A 19,326-nucleotide genomic window follows, 5' to 3' on the forward strand; every position below is an offset into this window, starting at 1 on the left:
TTAATTATTCTACAATATATAACATTAAGTTCCTACAAGAGATTCAAACTCAATGCATTGTAGATGAAGAATAAACCCATATAACAAAACTAAAAGAGAAGCAAATACAAACCAAACTACAAAAGAAAAAGACTTGATAACACAAAGAAAAAAAAAATGAAACACCTAACATACGGTAAGGGGAGGACGGGGTAGGGTACTGGGAGAGGAGGGCACAGGTACGACTTGGTAACGTGTTACCTGACCAGGGGGGTACTCCCCTTGAAGAAAGGTAATCTTAGAAGTGTAACATATTGGTTATGATACCAACCTAACCTAACCTAGTAAAACGTGTAACCTGACCAGGGGGCGGAGCCCTTTCAAGGAAGGCAATCTTAAAACCCCCATTATTTCTCTCACTTAGGAAGTTAGTGTCTGAAATAAAAGCTCCCCTATAACAGGGCGCATACGCTGTAGGACTGGAGAATGCATAGTAGGATTCGGAGTCGTAATAGCAGTAGTAATAAGTGGATTTTGGCTGTGTAATGGCTCCATTGTTGGTTTATTTATTGCTTTATTTCAGCTTTTTTCTCGTGTTTCAAATGTCATAAATAAGAGGAAATAACACAATAACATGGCAAAACCTTCCCCCAAGTGTTTTACCCGACCCATAACCCCGCTTTCCCATCAGTCCCCCTTACAGTAGGATAGAGTTGTAAGGCATAATCCTCCCAAGTGTTTTACCTCACCCAAAACCCCGCATTCCCATCGGTCCCCCTTACCATAGGCTAGAGCACTGTTGTCCAAACTGGGGTCCACGTACCCCTGGGGGTACGCAACATAGGTAGATCAGTGAACATCAGCCTCACATTAAGTTGTGTACTAAGTAATTTTCAAGCATTATTTTGTTAAATAATCATTTTTATGTGTAATAAATTTGAATTTATTGACCAACACTCCTATAGGCTAATGCAGTCTTTTCATAATCAGGTAGATCTAGGGTACCTATCGGCTGCAGCCCAGACTATGGCAGTTGCGGTTTTTCTAAGCAGTTTTACCTACTGAACAAGAATTTTAAGTAATATTTATTCGGACGACTGTAATTTACCTTTGAACTCTAGCCAAGTGTTGTCCAAACATTTCTACCGGGCTTAGATCTACCCTTATACCTACCTAGGTAGCTACTATTGGGCGAAGAAATAAAATTTGATAAAATGGATAAAATCTGTAAAATACGACTATCATCACGCTGTCACCGTCGTTATAATAGGTATTTAGCCTAGGTATGCTAACCCAATCCGTTCAAGCTTACTAGGGTAGAACCTAGCTAGGTACCTAGAGAGACTACCCCTATTTGACATTATAGCCTAGGTATGTGCCCAAAAAACTTCTGCCATGAGGTAGTCTACCTTAAGAGAGAATAAAAAGTAACAACTTGCATCGACTTACCCCTAAAGGTAAACCTAATCCACAATTCTTATAGGTTGACCCTACCCTTAAAAACGGACGAGTACCCAGAGGGTAGGTACCTAATCTAGGATACCCAGGATAACATCATCAAACATTGGCAAAGGTTAACTTAATTTCTACCTAAATAAATAACTCGTCACTCTGATGAGGAAACGACTATTTCACCATGGTTCATGGCGTTTGAAGTATTATTACCTATTTAAACCCAAATAAGAACGTCGGTCAGTGGATGACGTTCATGTTCCTTTTGACAACTTTCCCGGGAAGACGTGTTATAGTAACGTATGTAACGGCTCTTCGTCTTCGACGAGGTTAAAAAAAGTACAAATATACCAATATTATTGATCATTCACGTAAATTGTTTTAAGCATTTACTGTTTTTGCTAAATGACTTCATTAGAGCATTGGTAATACTAAGCTCTGACAATTTATAAACAGACAAATAACATCTGTTACAGACTAAGGCGAACGGGTGGTTTGCATGAAGATATAGTGTTATGGAAATAGTTTAATTTTGCTTTAAATTTAGTACCTGCAAACGTTTTCGTCTCCTTATATCTACTATTTCTGTGAAAACGTTTCATAGACACTGAATGTTGGCGACTGATGAATGAAAAACAAGCAGAATTTAAGATTTATATACTATAAATATTAAAAAGTTGGTTTTTCAGTAACAAGCTGAGTTCACTAACAAAGCAGATTTGGCTTATTTCGTCCTAGTGGCATGTTCCAGAAGTCCAGAATATGAGCACATGTGAACATACTTATAGAAACATCATTGTTTTCCGTTCCAGTATTAAACAGAATGAAGTCGAGTATTTTCCTGACAGTTGTATCAACAAATGACGATAATGTAGATACAGATTTTTCTGATGATATGAGCAGCCGTCATAAATATAATATCGCCGAGCTTGTTCCTGCTACTTAACACCTAAACAAAGTTACTTTAGGTTAAAGTAGCTTATAATCTAAGGATGTCATTATTCTTTATATTCATACTCATACAATAAAGTCTGGGACTCCGTAGGGGGTAGTTACGTCAGTGGACCTCATGCGGTGCACTGTAGGCATTACTTAAGGTTCTTTGCAACGTGCCTTCGACCTCTAGCTGCAACCACTTTCGTTCTTTTTGTTGTACCTCCTTTCATATACTCTTCATCTTACTTTCCACCCTCCTAACATTTTATTCATAGTGCAACTGCGAGGTCTGCCTCCTTTTACACCTTTCCAACCCTTTACTGTCAATTTCCATTTCAGCGCTGAATGACCTCATAGGTCCCAGTGTTTGGCCTTTGGTCTAAATTTTACATTCAACTCAACTCAAAGTCTGGGATTCATGACGTCATGTTCGCCCGTTTTCTTGTTGGCCAAGGTAATGTTTTCCTTCGATTCCCGAAGCACCTATAAAATTAGAAAAAAGAAAATTGGCATCAAATAATGACTGTCATCTCAACAATCAAACATCACTCGATGAAACTCAACCTCCTTTCCCTTTGTTAGGACAGAGGGAAAAAAACTAAAGATAAAATTTTCAAGGCATTAAGATCAAAAGATTCTCGTGTCTTGGAGCTGTTCCGCTCGTCAAAGCGAAAGGCAAAATATAGACGTAAAAAAATAATGACTTCTGTGAGGGAGACGGGGGTTATGGTAGTGGTAGTGGCCCAAGGACAAAGAAAGAGAGAAGCACAACATGGCTTATACCCATCAGTGCGCCCGAGGGTGTGTCAGGGTCGTGGGATTTCCTTCAGGTATTCCCCGAAGGTCAGGGTCGTCAAACTCTTCTGCCCTCAGGGTGCTCTCGGAAAGTGTATTGCAACAGGAGTGGAGTCGATGTTCTTGTGAGACGCTATCTTTGTTCAGTCTTTGCCAACCTGTTTGCAAATTTTTCCTATTAGAGGTTAGGTAGGTCGTTCGTCTCTTAACATCTGGGCTTAAACGAATCGTCTAAACGTAGCTAAAATTATTATAAATAGTTTACATTTGGAATATTGGTAGCTTCACGTGCCCAATCGTAAACTCTCGTCACATCAGTCAAGGGGGCGTTGTATATATTTTCTCTCACAAGTTATAGTGACCTGGCTGAAAATACAGAGATCACATCTCTCAGTTTGACAATGTACATACACAAAACGTTGTTATATACAGACGAAGATGAAAGACCAAACGAATTTTATGGCTATATAATGAGTTAAATCCTAATCATGCAAGCTGGAATATATTAATCCTTTAAAGACGTGACCCCACTACCTGATAAAATCTTTCAGTATTATCAGCTTGGCTTATAGGGAGTCTTATTCTGGAATGACTAGTGCAATTAAGATATTATAAAAGCTTATCCCTTATCAAATCTCTACATCTGTAAAGGGTCAACCATACCTTGGCTTTGCGTTTCTTTGATAGGCTCTATCTTTTTAGATGTTAAAGTATAAAAAATGTCTTTTCAAGATTCTAAGATCGCTAGGGGCGGGGCCAAGAAAAGAATACAACTCTGCCAGGTCTATTCATCCTTTTTTATCTAAGCCTCGGGGTTAATCACTTGTTTATGACTTTACCCGAGATTTGTCATTACTGTACTTCGTTTAATAAAGAAACAGAGCAATTTTGGGTGATCTTAATGATTTTCTTGCATTGTGCGTGTGTGTTTAATAATAACCACTGATCTTGTAATAAAGCCATAATTTCAAGTCATTTCGGTCTATATGCGCACACAAACAACAAACGCAAAGGTTACACGAGTTCACACTTAGAAGAAATGAAAACAAAATCTATGATAAATACGGAGCCAACGCTCCATCTGAGCGCTTAATCCGCCTTCATCGCTGAGGTTTTAGGTTTGAGGAGGTCGGTTTCCTTATGGGTAAAATGACCGAAATGTTCTTAACTGCGAACGACATATTCCGAGAAAAACCTCCTGTCACCCGCCACGACATTTTGGTTTGACTAAAGTTTCGAGAATTATTTTATTTGTATTCCTTATTTTTTGCTCGATCACCTATATTTAGAATGTTTTACTTTCAATTACTTCATGAATGCATACATAAACATACATACATACAAATCTGTAACTATATTTGTATTTCATTTAAAACCATAGCGGAAATCTTCATTTTGGCATCATGATTTGAAAAGGCCTCTATTTGATACCTATGTGGAAACACCTCCCCAAAGAATCTTTACAATGTAGTGCTCCGTCATTTAAAACTTTTAAAAACTGATACCGTCTTAAGATGTAAGGATGACGTCGAAGGACTTCAAGGTCAAATATAAGTCAATTTGAATTTCCTCTCAAATTTTGACTTACCTAGATGGTGAATTAAAAAAATAATTACCTGTCAGAAAATTCTAAAGATTTTCTTAATCGAGAAAAAAGATGGTCTTTGTCGTATTGTGGATGAGGATAAAAAAAAAAAAAAATGCTTAAGCGTACTTGACTGGGAAACGATTTAACCGCCCTGCCAACCATCCTCACTGAATGTGTGTGTGTGTGTGTGTCCTACGATGCTTCGTACAAAGTACAATTACTGTTGCAAAAACCAATATAATTACAATTCGATCAAAAGAAAAATGTAAGAAGAGGAATAGAGTTGACATTTTTTATCTAAGTTTGCAAAAAAAAAAAATAATAATAATAATAATAATAACAAATAAATAGATAAAATGGTAAATCATAAAGTGTACTATTAACTCTTCGGAACTAATAACATAATGGCAACCAACCCTAGTAGGCCACATGAAGCTTACAAAAACTCCTTCCAACAATATTCAATTTTTATAAGATTTTTTTTCCCGGTGATTATGATCGCATTATCTATGACCCGGAAAAAGCTTTCTGGTCTTTCAAAGAGTAAATGTATATCATTTTTCTATGCCTGGGGACATCATATACTTTGAGCTAAATAGCCGGTCGAGTGGTTGATGACCCAACTGAGTCCTTGGGCTAGACAACTCTCCAGTTCTTTTGCTATAGAATTCTCTTGGCGGCAAACAACTGAGCAAGCATATAAAACCTTAATATCATGTACAAATTGACAAACTGCCAGACAAAAAAAAAAAAAAAAAAAAACAGCAAAGGACTCCTTGAAAAAATGACAATTTTTCATGCATTCATCATGAACACAAAGACCAATTATGCGCCTCAGTGGCGTGATCGGTATGGTCTTGACCTGCCACCTCGGTGGCCGCGAGTTCGATTCTCTGGCATTCCATTGAGGTGTTAGAGATGTGTATTTCTGGTGATAGAAGTTCACTCTCGACGTGGTTCGGAAGTCACGTAAAGCCGTTGGTTCCGTTGCTGAATAACCACTGGTTCCACGCAACGTAAAAACACCATACAAACAAACAAAGACCAATTACCTCTCAAGCACATTACGTATACAGGTTCGTGTAACATGTATTTTTATTAAATTTATTTACTGCTTATGGAAAGTTGTACTGACTATTAGCTTAGTCTACTTTCATGCTTATTAGACGCTTGGCCTAGACATTAACTAAAACTTGCACTTAGCTCGGAAAAATGCATTTTCTAGGTTCATAATACATTTTTTGAAATACGAAGATAAAGTTGTCGAGTACAATCTTTTATCACAGCACAAAAAAATATTGTGCTGCATCAGAAATATATTATAAAAATAAAAAAGGATTCGGCTCAATCATAACTTGGAAAGCTCGAGAAAGGTCAACTACACCAGCCAATCACAGAGTAATCAATTGACGCCAGTCTGGGAGACCATCTTTGGGAAAATTTTTGCAGAGATAAGCATATCTTTCTCCGTACTTCTGGTCAAAACAAACAAACAAAAAAACGAAAGTATCTTGTCGGAAGTAAACGGACTTGACATTCAGAGCAATAACAGTGACTGCGGGAGATCCCCTGTTATTATGACTGAAGGTGACATACAAGGAGTCGGCTCAAGCGATAATTTGCGCAAGGAAGTGCCAGTGAAGATGACAAAATGAGTGAGTAAGGAAACAGAGGTAGGAGCGTTCCTTACGACTTAAAATACCCTTCGGGCGACGGAAACTGATCACTGTTTCAATACTAAGCTTCGCGGGACACTGAACTCAAACCATTTACACCAAAAGAAAAAAAAAATCGAGACCAGACTAGGCAATTCTAGCCTTAAGTAAATCCCCGAAGACTAATCGACAATCATTATACTGTGTGTGGAATGACCTCTGGAGATGAATTATCACCGTGAGAAAAAAAAATCTGGAAATTGTAGACTATTACTCGTGAATTATGAGATAAGTCATTTTTGCATTGCTGTTGTTCGTGTGACCGGAAATTACCGGTATTCATATTATTGATTGGAAAATAATGAAGAACTTAGTCTATAATTTTACATTTTTTGATATTATGCGTGCACTGGTTTCCATCTTTCGAAGGATTTTTCAGAAAACGTCGTTGAAATAGTAAGGGGCTTCTGAAAATTCGTATCTAATAATAATAATAATAATAATAATAATAATAATAAGGACAATACATGAGACAGACTAAAGAACTAGCCAGCGATGACACCTGGCGATGGCTACTGAGGGGAAAGCTAAAGAAGGAAACTGAAGGAATGATAACAGCGGCACAAGATCAGGCCCTAAGAACCAGATATATTTCAAAAGAACGATAAGACGGAAATAACATCTCTCCCATATGTAGGAAGTGCAATACGAAAAATGAAACCATAAACCACATAGCAAGCGAATGCCCGGAACTTGCACAGAACCAGTACAAAAAGAGGCATGATTCAGTGGCAAAAGCCCTCCACTGGAGCCTGTGCAAGAAACATCAGCTACCTTGCAGTAATAAGTGGTACGAGCACCAACCAGAGGGAGTGATAGAAAACGATCAGGCAAAGATCCTCTGGGACTATGGTATCAGAACGGATAGGGTGATACGTGCAAATAGACCACACGTGACGTTGATTGACAAAGTCAAGAAGAAAGTATCACTCATTGATGTCGCAATACCATGGGACACCAGAGTTGAAGAGAAAGAGAGGGAAAAAATGGATAAGTATCAAGATCTGAAAATAGAAATAAGAAGAATATGGGATATGCCAGTGGAAATCGTACCCATAATCATAGGAGCACTAGGCACGATCCCAAGATCCCTGAAAAGGAATCTAGAAAAACTATTGGCTGAAGTAGCTCCAGGACTCATGCAGAAGTGTGTGATCCTAGAAACGGCGCACATAGTAAGAAAAGTGATGGACTCCTAAGGAGGCAGGATGCAACCCGGAACCCCACACTATAAATACCACCCAGTCGAATTGGAGGACTGTGATAGAGCATAATAATAATAATAATAATAATAATAATAATCAATAATAATAATAATAACACGAAGAAGAAGAATTTTTCTGTTCGGTAGTAGCCTCAGCCAAGGCCAATAAAATTGTTTGATTTACAGATTATGAATCATGATTTAAAGACTTTTGGCTTGCATGCCAAGCACTGGGGCAACTATGGCCATTCAGCGCTGAAAAGGAAACGGACAGTGACTAGGTTTGAAAGGTGAAACAGGAGGAAAACCTCGCAATTGCACTATGAATCCTACGAGAGGGTGGATAGTAAGACGGGAGAAAATGAATAAGAATGGAGGTACAGTAAAAGGAATGAAAGGGGGTTGCAGCTAGGGGCTGAAGGGACGATGCAAAGAGCCTTAAGTAATGCCCACATTGCACCGCATGAGGTGCACTGACGGCAGTGACGTCACTACCCCCCTACGGAGCATAAAACTCTTAGTAGCAGCCCATGAAACTCAGCCACGGCCCGCGGGTGGCCTATCTTATATCGTTGCCAGAAGCACGATTATGGCTAAATTTTACCTTGAATAAAATAAGAATGACTGAGGCTAGAGGGCTGTAATTTGGTATGTTTGATGATTGGAGGGTGGGTGATCAACATACCAATTGCAGCACTCTAGCCTCAGTCTTTAAATCTGAGGGCGGATACAAAGCCGGTACAATGGTTCTCTTTTACAGAAAACTAAAACGAGCCTGATAAAGCCTGAAAGCTTCCAACAAAGGAACGCGTCCCCTGCTTCTAGACTCATTACTCGACTGCGTGGGAAAAGTTCGTGAGAGCGGGAAATCGTCAGCGCTTCCTATCCCGCGATTTTGACCCTAGATGGCACCATATGAAAACAGACTCCTCGAGGCGAGTTCAGGGGACTCCTGAAACCTCCCTTGTCACGACCCTGAGTCAATTGTCATTACAGGATGAAAATTTACGGGCTATGTAGTCTAATAACTAATAAGACTACCGTGAACTCGGATAAGTGCATCTGTGTGTGTGTCCCGAGTGAACTCCAATCAGTCTTTACAAAGCCTCATCAAAGAAGCACTGACTGATCATCTTCCTCATCATCTTCTTCTTCTTCGTCTTTACAAATGATGGGTGCTTTGATTGTGAGACACAAAGATTCTCATCAAAGGTAAGGCGGCAAAGTAGCAATTCGGTTCTGGGAAAGAGAAAAAGAGATATAACGGACAAAAGAAACTCGAAAGGTCGTTGTCCAAAGTGCATGTGTCTCGTAAGACCATTCTCAAGTAGCTGATTACTGATTATCTGTTGGAAGCACACACTCACACACACACATATGCGCGCACAGTGTGAAAAATTACCCGAAGAATACCGTAAGGGATGTAGATTACCTCGCCAATGCCCTTCTAATGGGAAATAATGGAAGCTGTTGTGCGATTGTATGTCCACGGGATATATACGCCATGTTTCATTACACAGCTAGTCCCATTTACTGTATGATCATTATCTTTTCAAGCGTGATAGATCACACGCGTGTGTGTGTTTCAGTGTAATAATTGCAAATGTTAAACAGGCCGCAGCGAATGGAGCAAATAAGGAGATGAGAAAGCATCCAGAGATTGAAGTGGCAAGGTTTAACGATGAACCAGTTCTTCACAGATTGAAATGGACAATCAATTAAATTAGAACTTTAAAGGAATCTGGTAAATGTAACATGACGATTCACTGTGGAATTGCCCAATTTACCTTTTACAGAGGTCATTCATACTTAACCTACATATACCTTCTAATCCAGGGGTTTTCAACCTTTTTTTTTACCACGTACCCTTTCGGGCATTTTTAATGTCAGTAATGTACCTCCTCCACTTCGTATAAAGGAAGCAATACAATGACAGAAAAAATTCCATTGTGTCTATTTGCAAGTACTGTGCTAAAGGGAAGTAAGTTCATAACTCTCCTGACATAACTAGTATTACTGTAAACAAAGAATTCCATGAAAAATAAAGAACATTTTTATTATATTTGTTTACCTGTTTCTATGCAGTACATTTTCAAGGTTATGGTACTGAGCTGCAAAAACAAAATACATTATCACTACATCACCTGCAAAGGGAGTTAATGAGATTGCTGAGCACAGTCAGTCGGGGAGCAGTTTTTGTCAAAGCACATCAAAGGCCGGCTTCCATATTCATTCGAAACCTTAGCTTTGATTTTATGGCAAGCAACTGAGAACGGAGAGGCTCCTCTGCGACATGTGGATGTGATTTGGAGATTTTGCACCAGAACCTGACTAAAGCCTTTTTCTCAAATAGATCACAAGCACTGGAGTTATTCACAAGTTCAATAAACTCTTCCTTAATAGCATCATTAACAAAAGCAACATTTGCATGGAAAGAAAGGGTCTCTAATGAGCTTTAGGTTTCCTTCAGACACATCATGAAAATATCTGTCTATTTCATTTTGCAGTGAGGAAAGGCAATCCACTCTTATAAGCTTTCCATCTGAACGACAGTAGAGGTGTCCTGCCTGTCAGCAAGTGGGTGGCCAGGCCCCTCACCCTAATAACCCGTGGGGAGCAAGTACCCCCTGACAGACCCTTGGCGTACCACCTGGGGTGCGCGTACCCCAGACGAACACCCCTGTTTTAATCAATCAATCATGTGAAGTGCTTAATTTCGTTGCTATAAGAGCTGAAAACCTCTTATAGGCTGGTGAACTGTTTTCGTACTTGCAATTATGTCTGTAATAATGTTAATGATTCATTCTCATGGAATCGTTCCATTGCTTTGCCATGAAAGAGAGGAGAGAGAGAGAGAGAGAGAGAGAGAGAGAGAGAGAGAGAGAGATATGGGGGTGCCGGGGAGGGAGTAATTATACGAAAACAGCAATAGCATTAATGAAATGCAACTAAATGCTGTCCAAAAGATGCCCTTAAATACGAGTTTGACACAATTATGCTCTATGAGAGTATTACACTTAATGAAAGTGTTACCCTTAATAGGTGCCTTTTCTTCTCTGTTTTAATATTCTCTTCACTTTCTCATTGCCTAACAACATTTGGACAGCGTACATCGTTATCCGGAAGTGCAGAACGAAATCTCACTTTATGACGTGTTCCTGCAATGCGTTGCAGCATAATCGCTTCATCTGAAATATTATATTCACTGTACTTCTTCATTCCGCATTTTTTTTCGCGATTATTGTATTGTTTTGTTCCTGTTCAGCTACACAGCGTTCCGGCACTTCATCAGGAGTGCGTGACTGGTAATTACTTATACCGGCAACAATTGTGTAGCAGAGAATTATATGGAAAGCGCCGAAATATGTTAAATGTATAATAGTACAACAAGTATGCTATTCTATCCAGGTTTTTACTACTCGGAAATTGCGACAGAAAAACCCACAGTCATAAGTGGCACAATAGAATTTGTCTAGAATTAAGCTAATAAATCAAGCCCAGCCTTGAAAATCAAAAGTAATAATAATAATAATAATAATAATAATAATAATAATAATAATAATAATAATAACAACGGAGGAATTGAGATCTCCACTGATGGCAGAGGAAACAGCTCACGACGAAGGCAAAAATGTATTATAGTGAGGGATGTCTCGGCAAGTTGTTTCTGGCAACGATCCACCACAGTTTTCAGTTATACAGAAAACACTTATAATTCTGTTTAAATTCAAGTAAATCGTTTTTAAGTTTTCGTAACTATCGAAATTGACTACGTGTTTGATTTCAGAAGAAGGGGACGAATTAAATCACAATAAACGCATTAATGTCAAGATACGTACGATAACTGGATTTGAACACATGAAAATTGCTTGCTTATCGTTCACAGCAGATGTTTTAGGGACAATATAATCTTGTATCCCACTTCACAAAAGATCGATTTCAGCCTCTAAATGTGTGACCGAATCACCTGCTGGATTAAATTTAGAATAAAACATATTCATCGTTACAGCGTTCAAATAATCTATGAATTACTTGGGAGCCAATGTAGCAAAGTCAATATGACATCATTTTACCTCTATAGTTGAAAAAAAAGTGAGAATTATTTCAGCCTCTAATAAAAGTGATGCAATCACCTGTCGCAACGAGCTGTGCAGCGAGGTTTCCAAATTCATTGCCAAGGTCAACCACGCGTAAGTTGGGCGCAAGACAGTCTCAGCTTCGGCGCGGGCGGCGGCCGCAGTTCTTGTCTAGCCAGCATGAATCTCAGCTGCAGCTACCTGGCGCTCTCGCTGCTTCTGCTCGTCGCCCAGAGCCCCGGGGGAACTCTCGGGTCACCGAGCCCCTTGACGTACACCATCCGCGAGACGGAAGAGAGGGTCCGTCTCGGTCTGAAAAGCGAACCGCGATTCTTCGACGACGAGGACGAAACGAACCCTGAGGAAGGGTCCGGCGGCGGGGACGTCGATCTGTCTGACCAGCTGGTCGGACACATCCGTTCCAGCCTCTCCGGTCTGTACAGTCTGACGGGTGACCTGAACAAGGTGCTGGAAAACAGAACCGGCGACTTCAGCGGCAAGGTGCTGCCCGCCCTCGACGATTTCCAGGATCAGATAGAGAACGCCACCAGGAACACGGCCGTCAACCTCCAGTGTCAGTTCATGAAGCGCATCCAGGAGAGCTTGCAAATCTTGAACAGGATTTTCGCTCTCACCCCTGAGCAGATCGAGGACATCAAGGTCCAACTGGGAAACTTTTCGTTCATACAGCCCACGCTGACCGAAAACGCTACAGATTCAAATACTACGATAACGACGATTAAGGTAAAGAACGTTTTTCACTACTTTTACCGAGTAATATCATTTTGTCTTTGATAAATGTTTATATGTATCTAATGCGTTAACACACTATTCTTCTCTAAAGGGTTATGTATACTGCTCAGTTATAGCATATATATATATATATATATATATATATATATATATATATATATATATATATATATATATATTCATTGTGCTTTATACTATAAGTTTGTACCCCTTAGTAGAGCACTGTTAACAAAACCAAAAAAGTTTAGCATTTAGTTAAATATAACATAAGAAGTGTGTATAGGAGGCTTATTGAAAAATATGTGCCTGGAAGCCCATTTTTTCTCTTGGCAGGATAACGCGCCCAGGGATTGCGCCGATGCTTTCTACAAAGGATACTTTACCACTGGAGTTACTAAAATAAGACCTGATCGCCATGAGCGAACTGGGAAGGTTAGTCACCAGCCTGATTCTTTACATACATACATACATATATATATATATACTATATATATATATATATATATATATATATATATATATATATATATACACACACACACACACACACACACACATATATATTATATATTATATATATATATATAGTATATACTCAAAAATGTTTACGTGTTACGTTTAAAATCTCTCAACAGAAGCAAACTTCAATCTATGTGTGCAGTATATGTATACATAATATATGTATAACCAGCTCGGGACTTCTTGTATCACAGCCCATACGTTTCACGACTCTAATTTCTCAAAGAACAAGAAGGCAGTTTATGCGAGCTATCAAACTTTCCGACCGACACTTTTCCATACTAATAATCCTATTTAAATCAATTGAAATAATAAAATAATATTGCTAATATAAATAACCCTGTGGTAATGCTAGTTCGCACAAACTACTCATTACATTCATCCTTAACCCATGACGTAGTGATCATCTGATAGGGCTCGGGAACCTCTGTATGGATCCTGTTTAAAATGTTGATTAATTACTCACCGAAAACGTCAGCGCGCGAGCACGAGTCGTGGCTTCTATCAGTATCTTTAGAGCTTTTGAAGAATAGCGGTCTCATACGAACCTGGGACCGTATCTTTTGCCGCCAAATGTTGTAGCGAGCGGCCAAAGGCATAGTAGTCACTCAAGTTCGTGGATGTCTCTGGGCATAAAGCTGAATTCCATCCAACCCCTTTCTGGACAACGGGTTTGTGTAGTGAAGTAAGATATGGAAATCTCTCTCAAACACCCGGACATCTATAAACTTCTATTGTAGTACATCAGTTCTGCCACAACAACTTGAAAGCAATTTCGCGTGACACAACCTAATTCAGCTCATCTTGTCCCCAGAATGTTTGGTGTAACCAGGACCATGATGGCGGAGGATGGACCGTCATCCTTCGTCGCATGCCCTCAACGGCGCAACTGGACTTCCGAAGGAACTGGGAATCATACGAAGATGGTTTTGGTGACGCTTACGGGGAATACTGGATTGGTAATTTGCTCGTTTCATTATTTTTTCACAATTGCTAGTGACTTCACCAAAAAGCTGTTGATATCCACTTGTATTTTACTTTTTTCGACATTCTTAGACCTATAAAACGCTAGGCGTTTGTAGACCGATTAATTTCGGATGTTTTGAGAATTGTTGCTTTTGCTTATTTGTCTATATGTGAAAATCGCCTTGGATATCCCCATGACATTATGTTGTCAAAATTTTCCGTGGAATAAACAAGGATGTCATTTTTTTCAACATTTCTAAGCTTTTTCTTGTAAAGAGACTGTCTAGCCTTTTATCTAAGGATGCGGAGCAGAAACTAACAGGTACTCTCCATCACTAGGCTTAAAGACTCTTCACTTACTGACGAAACGTCAGCCATACAAACTTCGGATCGAGATGGCGTCGCAAGAGGACTGGGCATTCGCTCAGTACGACACGTTCAGGTAAGGAGAGAGAGAGACGCTACAAAATTAGGGAGAGCATAAACAGGACTGTTTCTAAAAAAAGGAAGAAAGTTTCTAGCCTGTATCCATACATATATATTATCTGTGTATGTATGTAGGTAGATATTGTAAGTATATGCATATATTATAACATGTAAAATTGTAAATACAGATATTAAAAAACACGTTTTACTACCAACAATGTCTAAAACAACCAGATTTAAAAAAATCTTATAACAGCCATTAGATTTCATACCATTGTTATTAATCGTACGATTCCAGGGTTGCCCCCTCCTGGAAGAAATACCGCCTACGGGTAGAAGACTACGATGAATCGAGCACAGCAGGCGACGCCATGGATTACCACAACGGTAAAAAATTCACTACCTATGACGACGACAATGACGGAGCCTCAGGTAAAGAAATCATCATAGTAGATTCACATCAACCATGCATTTGACGCCTAGGCCAGTCCCTTACGACGCTCCTGATTGGCTGTGATAAGCCAGTCACAGGGCTGAGTCTCTCGATAGAGTTCACGTAAGTAGGATGTATGTTCCACCTCTCCTGAAAGACTTATCCCTCAGGAGAGGTGGAACATACATCCTGCCTCTGTGAACTCTCAAGAAAGACAGTGTTTCCAGCCCTATGATTGGCTTATCAACAGCCAATCAGGAGCTTCATAAGAGACGGGCCTAGACGTCAAATGCACTTTCCTAAACCACAATATTAGAAGACGAATCTCCAAATAAACTAATAGCGAACCAGAACTTAATTTTTAATGTTCATTCGAGGAAAATAGAACTTGGAAACAATATCGCTCGTCTTGAAAAGCGTGAAAGTTTTATGTGATCGTTTACTCACTTTCCTTTGTATGTTGACACCAATTGCTCAAGCACTTCCTTAAAGAATTGAAAGTTACAGCCATTGGTAACTCTTCATTATGGCAGGGGATAGATTCCTTGCAAGGTAAGGAGTCGATATTCAAGGCAGTTTGAAGTGAGTCTACAAAACACCTTAATCAATCTGTTGATGCCGAGAGAACTTTCTTGGCATGTTAACATCCTTATCGAATTGTTCTAAATGATAGTGCTCACACTAACAATACTAATACTATTTTCAGGCCCGTACCCAGTTTTTTTTATGTGGGCGGGGGTTCTTTTTTCCAAAAACTGGACATTTTCTTCTATAAATACTATTGCATATATAGGTATATAAAGATTAAATACTTGAAAATGTTATCTTAGTTACATTACGAAGAAAAATTGGGTATGCTGTCTATGCCCTTCTACCCGATTAGATGTTATTCAAAGTACTGACTGGTTAACAGAATTTTACAGTTCAATGAAAAGGCTAGTCACAGAAAATGTGGACTTCCAGAAATTTTGGTGGGTCGAACCTCGGTACAGGCCTGAAATAATAATTATAAGTGTTTAACATTACTTACAATTTTGGTACTTCTCCCTCGACAGGAGGAAACTGCGCCAATTGGTCGGGAGGTGGCGGATGGTGGTACGACTTCTGCTACTTCGCCAACCCAACCGCCCTTTACTCCCTGCCGAACAACACCGAGGAATCCGACCAGTACATGGAGTGGCGAAAGTGGAAAGGACACTACAACTACCTCTCGCATTTCACCATGTCGATCAGACCTCACGAGGTGACGACAATTTAGTGATTTCAAATGCTTACAAGTAGTCCTCTTGGTTTTCCTGTTAGGGTGCTAGTTAGTTGGCCGCCAATAACATCTGTCGGGCGATCATTTTTTGTTAATGTTGACAAGATATTGTAAGATGCTTTGTAGAATCTGATTTTGTACTACACTGATAATGAGTGGTGCATTTGTCTGTTATTTTTATGAGAAATATTTTGATGTACTTGAAGCTGTTGCCAGTAGAAATAAACCAGCCCATTGACGGGATAATTGATACAATTTGCGTTGTTTATTTTGTTGCATATCCTGAGAAAACCATCATGAAACGGGTGAGCGTCGAAAAAGAGATGAGAGAGGTATCTGCCATTGTTTGGCAGATCAGATGATTTTAGCTAAAGAAATGTTTTAATAACGCCACAAAATCATTTTTTCATCGCTATTTGCATATTTGTTTGTCTGTCACTCGCAAGCAGAATTGTTGAATATAAAGAATGATTTCCCGAATTTCTTGAAGCTGCGTGTAGTATAAGACCCAGCACGAGTAATTTCTCTCTAGTCTGACTCGTGGGTTTTCGTCTGTGATGTTTGATAGTAAACAGAAAGAGGTGGAAACATTTTATAGAATTCCAGGACAGAAAGCTTCAACCTTAAAGAGAGACGCGGCGTTTCTCATATCTATTGTGAAAACCCTCACTGCGGGCATACCGGTGGCCTGATGTTAATGGCAGTTTTGACCTACCTTAAGGACAGGTAAATTAGGCAAAACGCAATTTTTACGAGGTTTTATTATACGAAATTAACATTTGAATCTACAACATTTCCACCATCACTTGACTTTACAGAGGACTACGTGGCCCTTAAGAGATTCCCTGACTAACTTGTTTCAATACATAGCAAACACGAACTAACACTCGCCGCGGGTCGGGAAACAGAACATCACTACTTACGGTGTGCTGAACAACGAGGACGCAACTCAATAAATACGATTGAACCTAAAGAACGCATGATGGCGAATGATCTAGCCGAGGATAAGGGAGAGAAACCTGGTGGGATTGCGGCTTCTCATGCATTTTAGCAGGAGCTGCCCTGCTAGTTAGTTGCTATAGTAGATTCACATCAACCGTGCATTTGATGCCTAGGCCAATCCCTTACGACGCTCCTGATTGGCTGTTGATAAGCCAATCACAGGGCGGGAAACCCTCAGTCTCTCGAGAGAGTTCACAGAGGCAGGATGTAAGTTCCACCTCTCCTGAGGGATACTTTTGAAAGACGTATCTCTCAGGAGAGGTGGAACATAGTTCCTACCCATGTGAACTCTCTCGAGAGACTGAGAGTTTCCAGCCCTGTGATTGGCTTATCAATAGCCAATCATGAGCGTCGTAAGGGACTGGCTTAGACATCAAATGCACGGTTGATGTGAATCTACCATAGTTGCTGGCTAGTTGCTCTAGATTTATTCCTTCGCCCCGATAGGACATGTCTAATACAATCTATAGTCTGAAACTATACCCTGATGAATCTCCCACGACCCGGACGAATGTAGTTTTTGAAAAGTATGATCGTATTCTCAAAGAACCATCGCTCGTTTGTTGCCAGCCAAGTTGTCTAGAACTCCTGTGGCGGGAACGCAGTGGAATTCAGTCGAAGAAAGACTTTGGTGCACTCGTCTCTTCACGGCAATATCTAACAGGAAATCATGACTACACTCTTATTGTAGGGCTAGCTTGTCATTGCTCATATCCTCTGCATGATGGGACAATTTACCAAACATGTTTCGGCTCGGGAAGGCGGGATAGAAGTGTGCGTCAGACACACACGAAATATCAGATAATCTCTCTTACCATTGTAGATAGTACGCTATCATTCATGCCCATGCCCAAACTTCAGCTGGGAATTGCCCATGCGAACTTAGGTTAAGTACTGTAAAGTAAGGAGAAGACTCTCTAACCCATAACCATAAGAAAAGTGTGATGTACAATTGTCTTGAACGTATTTACCACCAGTCATAAAATGACATCAATTCATCTTAATTATGAAAATCTATGTATCACAGACGTAGGTTTTTCAGCATTTATCACTTAACGTAACTGACTACAAAGACATGTTTACCGCCACTTCAATTGTCATGAGAATATTTTATAAGCTAACGATGAAATAAGAATAAATCTCATTCAAGTCAGATTTGAATTCTTACCGATGATTATTATGTGAAGAATAATTGTTCTCTTGCCTTTGAGGCTCCCTTGTCATCGAAGTGTTCACGAGCGAAGACTTTCTTATGAGATTTTTCACTGAGGCAGTTAATTATTACTACTACCTCTATTGAACTGTGTACTTTATATTATGATTTTGCTTTTCAAGACTAATTATAGAAACGTTGTAGTTTATGTTATTATTCCACGAACTCAAATTGACACAAGTAATAATCGCTTTAATACTTTTACAACCAAAACCAATTCTTTCTCTTTTCTTCCGTTTTCTCGTATTCTTTGGATAAATATTTATCAAATGAGAATGTGATTCGCAAATATTCGTTTAATAACTACCCTCTCATATCTGTAGTATATAGGGTTTAGAACAGACGCTCATGAACTAAAACAAACTCCAGTGGCTTCCGTCGCGTCATTGTCAGGTTTTGCTGTGGAAAGGCAGATTACCTTCATTATTTTGTACCATGGCTAAAGTCCTTGACCCATTCACATGGCATAGGTCAACTGACGCCCAGGAGGATGTACACATTTCCTTTTTCATGAGAAATATTTCAAAAGTGTTTCGAAATGTGTATTCAAAACCAGTGTTTGGTACCAATATGTATTTCCGTGGTGTGATTTAGGCACTTGACTTCCTGTGTACCTGCTAAGGAGGATTTTTTTCTACGAATATCTGACTCAGTGCAACCCAAGTTAGGTTGTACTTTTTAAGGATGACTTTCCTTTGCCTCGAAGGACCAAGTAACTTCGGTTTTAGTGCCCTGAGGCTCTCGTGTCGTCCCTGGCCTTGGAAGTCCATCCGGCGAACATACAAGACTGTTTTCTAGTTAGAAGTGATGTAGCATCTTTGGTCTCCTTGCTGACAAGCCGTTTTTACATGCTGTGTCATCTCTTTCGGCATCCTCTACAAAAATGATGGCCTTTGGCTGCAAAACAAAAATATGCAAGCAATTTCCTTTTCAGCTTTAGGAAGCAGAGATCATATTTGAGTCGAATTCCTTAACTCGTAGCTTGTTTTTCATTTCTCCACTTATTTG

General features: G+C 39.5%; 2 protein-coding genes across 8 annotated transcripts in view; one reads left to right on the top strand and one right to left on the bottom strand.

The window, feature by feature from the left end:
- Positions 1 to 16,002, bottom strand: part of LOC135206968 (zinc finger protein 62-like) — an 80,680-nt gene extending 64,678 nt beyond the window's left edge. For 4 of the 7 annotated variants that reach the window (XM_064238555.1, XM_064238544.1, XM_064238530.1 and 1 more), the window contains exon 1: positions 1,645 to 1,721. The gene's annotated coding sequence lies outside the window, so the exon portion shown is untranslated. The other 3 variants (XM_064238577.1, XM_064238596.1, XM_064238587.1) reach the window with 3 other exon arrangements.
- LOC135206960 (fibrinogen-like protein 1) lies at positions 11,866 to 16,358 on the top strand. Its single transcript, XM_064238519.1, has 6 exons — positions 11,866 to 12,489; positions 12,832 to 12,930; positions 13,832 to 13,976; positions 14,323 to 14,425; positions 14,708 to 14,841; positions 15,898 to 16,358. Exons 1-6 carry the CDS (start codon positions 11,926 to 11,928, stop codon positions 16,098 to 16,100), a joined length of 1,248 nt encoding a protein of 415 aa, XP_064094589.1. The 5' UTR covers positions 11,866 to 11,925; the 3' UTR covers positions 16,101 to 16,358.
- Positions 16,359 to 19,326: the final 2,968 nt, after the last annotated feature.

This window comes from Macrobrachium nipponense, chromosome 11 (assembly GCF_015104395.2).
Source record: "Macrobrachium nipponense isolate FS-2020 chromosome 11, ASM1510439v2, whole genome shotgun sequence".
Taxonomy (NCBI): Eukaryota; Metazoa; Arthropoda; class Malacostraca; order Decapoda; family Palaemonidae; genus Macrobrachium; species Macrobrachium nipponense.

What these genes read in the sequence shown, in the direction of transcription:
- LOC135206960 (XM_064238519.1), top strand. Translation starts at nt 11,926, where the DNA reads ATGAATCTCAGCTGCAGCTACCTGGCGCTCTCGCTGCTTCTGCTCGTC. An exon ending in CTACGATAACGACGATTAAG is followed by an intron (nt 12,490 to 12,831) that starts GTAAAGAACGTT and finishes TTCTCTTGGCAG; the next exon opens with GATAACGCGCCCAGGGATTG. An exon ending in TTACGGGGAATACTGGATTG is followed by an intron (nt 13,977 to 14,322) that starts GTAATTTGCTCG and finishes CTCCATCACTAG; the next exon opens with GCTTAAAGACTCTTCACTTA.